General features: G+C 43.5%; 1 protein-coding gene across 1 annotated transcript; it reads right to left on the bottom strand.

Annotated features, from left to right (window-relative positions):
* Nucleotides 1-798: 798 nt before the first annotated feature.
* Nucleotides 799-5,378, bottom strand: LOC104949389 (short transient receptor potential channel 1; the record flags this gene model as incomplete). The annotated part of the gene is made up of 4 exons (XM_010775749.1): nt 799-989; nt 2,866-3,202; nt 4,849-5,044; nt 5,197-5,378. Coding segments are annotated over 4 exons (906 nt in total), but the record flags the coding sequence as incomplete, so codon positions are not given.
* Between the last annotated feature and the right edge of the window lie 663 nt (nt 5,379-6,041).

Genomic DNA, 6,041 nt, shown 5'->3' with positions numbered 1-6,041 from the left:
TTTTCGTGTCACACATTTTAAACGATTTTAAAAGCAATGTAAATAATAACAAATTAGAAGAAAAAAAAGATGACAAAAAATACAGATGTCAGTATTCTGAGGCTCTGAGCCATTTATTTTCCTCGCGGACGGCAAAAAAACTCCAACATTATACAATTTAAAATAAAAGGGATAGGGTTAGGCTTAGGGTGAGATATTGAATAAGAACATGTTTTTATGAACCACACAGCTTCTGGTCTTCCAAGACCCGACCGGACAAAAAGACGTGGTGCACACGAAACATGCTACCAATAGAAATGCATTGCTTTTAAAATTGTGCTGTGTGAGACGAAAAAAATGCGAAAATCGTGCTGGTGAACACGAATCAATAGATTACTTTAATTTCGTTACTATAACACGAAATGCCGTGAGACTGGGTTGGAACAACACGATTGACAGTTAAACAGAAACAAATCAGACTGGTTCCCTCGAGTGAATACATCTGAAAAATGCAACTGCAATTACAGAATTAACCCAACAATTTGGAAAAAATACGTATTCAGTCAGTGACACTATTGATTGTATCCGTAAGGCTACATCCAGACAACGGTTAGCCTAGCTTAGCACAAAGACTGGAAACAGATGGAAACAGCTAGCCTGAAGCTGAAACTTTTTTCTTCAGTTCATTGTGTGTATTAAACAAATGAAATATGATTAATTAGTGTTAATAATGAGCATAGCCAGGCTAGCTGTTTCCCCATCTTTGAGTCTAAGTGCTTGCTAGCTGTATATTAAAACAGACCCTAATGAATCCAGTGTTTAATAGTGATCATCTTCTAGATCTAACATGTGTTTGTGATGTGCATGTACCTTGCTATGAGCGACTATCTTCAGGGCAAAGGTGGCGAGGTAAAGGGAGTTCATCACGAAGCTCAGCTGGTTTCTAGACTCTTCCAGAAAGTCTTCCAGCCCTTGGTACCACAACCGCTTCACATCCGACCACACCATCCCTACGGGAGAGCAGAAATTCCCCGTCATCCCACACACACACACACACACACACAGACACTAACATATGGGCTGGAAAAAAGGGCCTGTCATCACCGAACATTTTAACATGCTTCGACCATAAGTCATCTCACAGCGGGAGTCCAGGGGAAACAGGAATGTATGAGACCTAGAAATTGTAAAAATGTGGGAATGTAATATGGGTGTCTGTCTGTGTCCGAGTGCACTTTCATAAATTCTTAATGTACAGTGGGGATAATGAAATTAGGACTCTAGCTGCAAGGCGAGGCAAAGTGACACAATCTCTCTGCCATGACATTTCCCGACTGATCTCTTATTGGTTTCAACAACAAAAAAAAGGTGGGAGGGTTTTTCACAAAAGTAGGTTTTGTTTCAGACCTTATTTTATTTTCTGTCCCTGAATAAATTCATTTTGTCTGGTTTTTAGTCTATCATGCATTTCACTGTGGAATGATTGGATTTGTACACACACTCGGCGAGAGATGCAGTGACACACACACACACACACACACACACACACACACACACACACACACACACACACACACACACACACACACACACACACAAACAATAACACACAGCCCACACACAAGCCCACAGTCTCAGCATCTGATTTCCCCATTAATGTGAGGCATCTGGCTTCGGGGAATAGTGGGAGAAAGATGAGAGTAAGCGGGAGGGGGGTTGGCGTGGGAGAAAGAGAGAACAATATGAAAATGGAGAGCTGCTGTGCGACTTGTCAGTGCCGTCTGTAGACGTGTGGAAGCTTTAATAGCTCCCTTCCACACCCTGGTAACATTTTCATTTGATTTGTAAATCATTAGAAGTCTCATTCTTATTATTTAACCCCTCTCGGGTGTTTTGATGCTGCAGAGAGCCTGAGGCGTTAAGTCTGCACCACTGCATCCCGTCGTTGCAGTGTAGCTGTTTTGCAATGAGGGGAAGATACTGCTATTTAAATTGATCTTTGATGTTGCTCCTCTGCAGTACTTAAGGCATATCCCCCCCTCTAGTGGGCTATCTTAGCCCATGGAAAAAGCCATTACACAGCTCTAATGACTCAGCTACTGATCTCACTCCTGCAATATACAGAATAAATTGCAAATTGCACCACCAACATCTTCACAGCATTGAATAATAGAAGTCAATGAATGCTTTTATAACCTCTCAGGTGCAGTTATTGGGATGATTTATCAACGCAGCGACGATGAAACCAAGAACAATGAGATGTGATGCTTTGTGTTTGGTGGAGAGGAGGAGGATGCTGCCGCCATGAAAGAGAAATGTGTGCTGAGAAGAGAGGGCCATTAGAGCGATTAAATGATCATGCTAATGGTTTCTTGGCAGAAGAGGAAGGTGGAGATGCTCTTCCCCGAGGAGAGTCCATTTCTAACTGTCACTATCCAGCCTCAAATATTGTGTACATGTTTGTGCATGTACATGTTTGTGCATGTGCCGAGTATAGTGATACCAGCACTCAGTGAGGACCACAGGGGAGAAGGAAGAAGCTTTCCTTTTTCTATAGAGCTCAATTAGAAGAAGGACTGACAGATTTAATCCAGTCAGGCCCGGCTTCCTGTCGTTTAGTATAGAAACAGCTGTTTGTCATGTTTCGCCTAATAGGATTATAGATACAGGATGCTGGACTTTAGCCAGGCCATTACAGGAATCTCTCATTTTCACTACACCAAACACGGCTATTGTATTAAATCCCGGTGTGTAAAATTGAATTCTCGCGCTGTTCATACTCCCATGGTGTCCATTATGAGATTATTCTATTATAGAAATATCCGCTAAGCACTAAAATACACATTATGATTGCAACATACATGATACGGGGAGTGAAACACTCACCTATGATCCAGAGGATGAGCAGGAAGTCTATCATCTCCAGCGCGGGGCCCATGGTGTTCTTCTTGCCCTCGTTGTAGACCAGCGAGTACAGGTTGAGCAGCAGCAGGAAGGAGAAGTACGAGGCGCTGTGGATGATGAACTTGACGAAGGGCGTGTGGATGATCTGTCCGACGCGAGAGCGCGGCACCAGAAGGTAGCAGACGGAGAGCAGAGGCCACAGCATGGCCACGCTCAGCACCGTGGCCATCTTCAGACACGTGTGTTTGCGCCGGTAACTCGCCGTCTCTCCAAACCAGACGGTGTTGAGGAACTGCTGACAGTTGGACTGAGCCACAAACTGAGAGAGAGAGAGAAGGTGTCAATGTGGGGAGATGAGGCGTGAAATATTACAGCTTTAAGAGGATTTAATCTGCTAATGTCCAGGTTCATATATTAGTATGTAGGGAGAGGCACTTTGGGTTTTAGCCCTTGCAGACCGTTTACATCCAGGAGAGGGAAAACCCCAATACGCAGAGTAGAGCTTCTTTAACGAGCAAATTCAGTTCATTTTAAGGTCATATGAGCTCATGCTTTTCAACCAGTCAACTTTAAGTTTTAACAAAGATTAAAACAGTCAGTCTTTCCGGTGTAACCAGCGGATATCCAGATGGATACTGATGCCAAGACTTCCTTTTCTTTATCCTGTTGCCTACAGATGGTGATATCAGATGTGTGGATTTCTTATCAAGCTCCACTTTTGTGGAATCAGCTTCCAGTTTGTGTTCGGGCGGCAGACACCCTATCCGTTTTTAAGAGTGCGCTTAAGACCTTCCTTTTTGATAAAGCTTATAGTTAGGGCTGATTAGATTCAGCCCCTAGTTTTGCTGATATAGGCTTAGTTTGTCGGGGGACATCTTACTTCTTCCTTCTCTCTGTCTGAACCTGTGTACTCTCATGTTCCGATTAACCCAGCTTCCCCAAATGTCTTTCTTTTTGGTGTCTATATACGCCGGGATCCGGAGTCATGGATGATCCTGCGGTCCTGTGTCATGGATTGCGAGTCCTGGATCTTGAGTCGTGGCTGTGGTCCTGGATCATAAGTCCTGGATGGATATCCTCGTGGATTCATCTTCCTATTATACACACATGCATTTCCAAACATTTGGTCTACCTATGTTGCAAATGTATTATCTTTTCAATTTACACACGGCCTGGGAGAGGGATCCCTCCTCTGTTCCTCTCCCTGAGGTTTCTCCCATGCTCCCCTTTAAACTGTGGGTTTTGTCTTGTACGATGTGAGGGTCTAAGGACAGAGGGTCTAAGGACAGAGGGTCTAAGGACAGAGGGTCTAAGGACAGAGGGTATCGTATTGTCGTACTGATATTCTGTACAAACTGTGAAGTCCACTGAGACAAATGTAACATTTGTGATATTGGGCTATATAAATAAACATTGATTGATTGATTGATTGATTGATTGATTGATTGATTGATTGAGATGCAGTAATGTAGATATGAAGATATCTGTTCATATAGATATGGTTCAATTAGAGATTTGCTGCCATTCAATTGTGTCTTGAGCTTTAAAGCTGCAGCCAGTTAGCTTAGCTTAGCGAAAGACAGGACAATAAACCGCAGTCTTGGCTCTCTCTGATGGTAACGTAATATGCCTTCCAGCATATTTTAAAACGAGTCTCATATAAACATCTCTCCCTGTGATAAAAACCACAAACCATAAAGAGAGAAACGTTTATGTCGTAGTTCTTTCATCTTAAGAAGAGCCTTAGAAATGTGTTTTCTTCAGTCGGATACGAATGGTACGCCACTAGCTCTGCTGTGATAAATGAGTTTCTCACTGAGCTGTAAATCTCCCCCAAGCTTCAAACGTCCAACATCAGTCTGACTGTCTTTGCCTGAACTCATTTATCCTGTCAAACTCATATATTTCCAAAGACAGGCTCGTGGTGTGCTGCAACAGATGTTACGTCGACAGCACATGTCTAACCTCTTTCTGGTTGTACTTGATGGCGAGCTTGAGTCGACTGAGGTTCATTCTCTCCTCCAGTAAGCCTCTCTTGTCGACCTGATCCTCGTTGGACGTGTGGTTGAGAATAACTTCCAGCTCTCGAGAATTTCGAGCCTGGGCCAGCAGATCCTTGGCAAACATCTTACACTGCTTCGCCAGTTCTTCATAATCATTCCTGGAGCAGCGAAAAATAAAGATACAATCAGAATATAAATCCTATCTGTATGCTATAAAAGAATGTCTTCATGTTTGCACGCATGTTTAAGAGGCATTATGTGCAGGGGAATCAGATGCAACGTGCACTGACATGATGTACAGATCTCATACCTAAACTCCACTTCGACCAGGCTGAGCTCCCGGAGGTCTGCACTCAGCTCAAAGGCCCTGAGAATGGGGTCTTCTTCAGTCAGCATGATCAGAGAGGGGCTGGCCAGGCAGCGGTAGATGTCCAGCCGAAACCTGGCCAAAGTGGTGGTAAAAGGAAAGGGTGTGAGGAGAGGAACCGAAATCTAGACTTAACCATTCAACCATGTAGCTGTTCATTTGTACCGGCAATGTTGTTTACCAAAGCAAACTGCAGACTGATCATTTAGCTGTGTGGGAAGCAGAGAGAACAAATCGCCTCTGCAACTCGTATTCTTCCCCAGAGGAAATACTGCTTCCCTGAAAATGACTGCTTGTATTGGTGTACTGTATATTCCAGTGTAAAACCGTTTGAAGTAATTAACATTAACATGATTACTCTCCACAGCTAGATGAAGTAAAGCCAAGCAATAAGAGAGACCTTCAAGACTCCTCTGTGGGACAAAGGGAACACTGTAAGCTCTCATGGTACTGTAATAAAGATGAAAGCAGCATGCATACGAGTCAATGACAATGAATCATTTATTTCTGTCTAGATGACATTCCCCAGGTGATGCTATCATCAACACAAGCTGCCGTGCTGTTAAAACCTTCCTGACAGACCAATTGAAGCATTGCTGTTTTAGCCCGTACATGCCAGAGCAAGGGCCAAAACAAATCATTGCTTGAAATAACACAGGGATAATCTCAGAGACAAAAGTCATGTCTACCGTGCAGCTCGAGTCCTTTGGTTCACCTATCTACTCATACTTGTCAACCCTCCCGATTTTCGCGGGAGACTCCCGATTTCATTGCCCTCTCCCGGTTTC

Source organism: Notothenia coriiceps, unplaced genomic scaffold (assembly GCF_000735185.1).
Source record: "Notothenia coriiceps isolate Sejong01 unplaced genomic scaffold, NC01 NC01_scaffold00016069, whole genome shotgun sequence".
Lineage (NCBI taxonomy): Eukaryota > Metazoa > Chordata > Actinopteri > Perciformes > Nototheniidae > Notothenia > Notothenia coriiceps.
The sequence above is the reverse complement of the archived record's forward strand: the minus strand, read 5'-3'. Positions and strand labels throughout refer to the sequence as shown.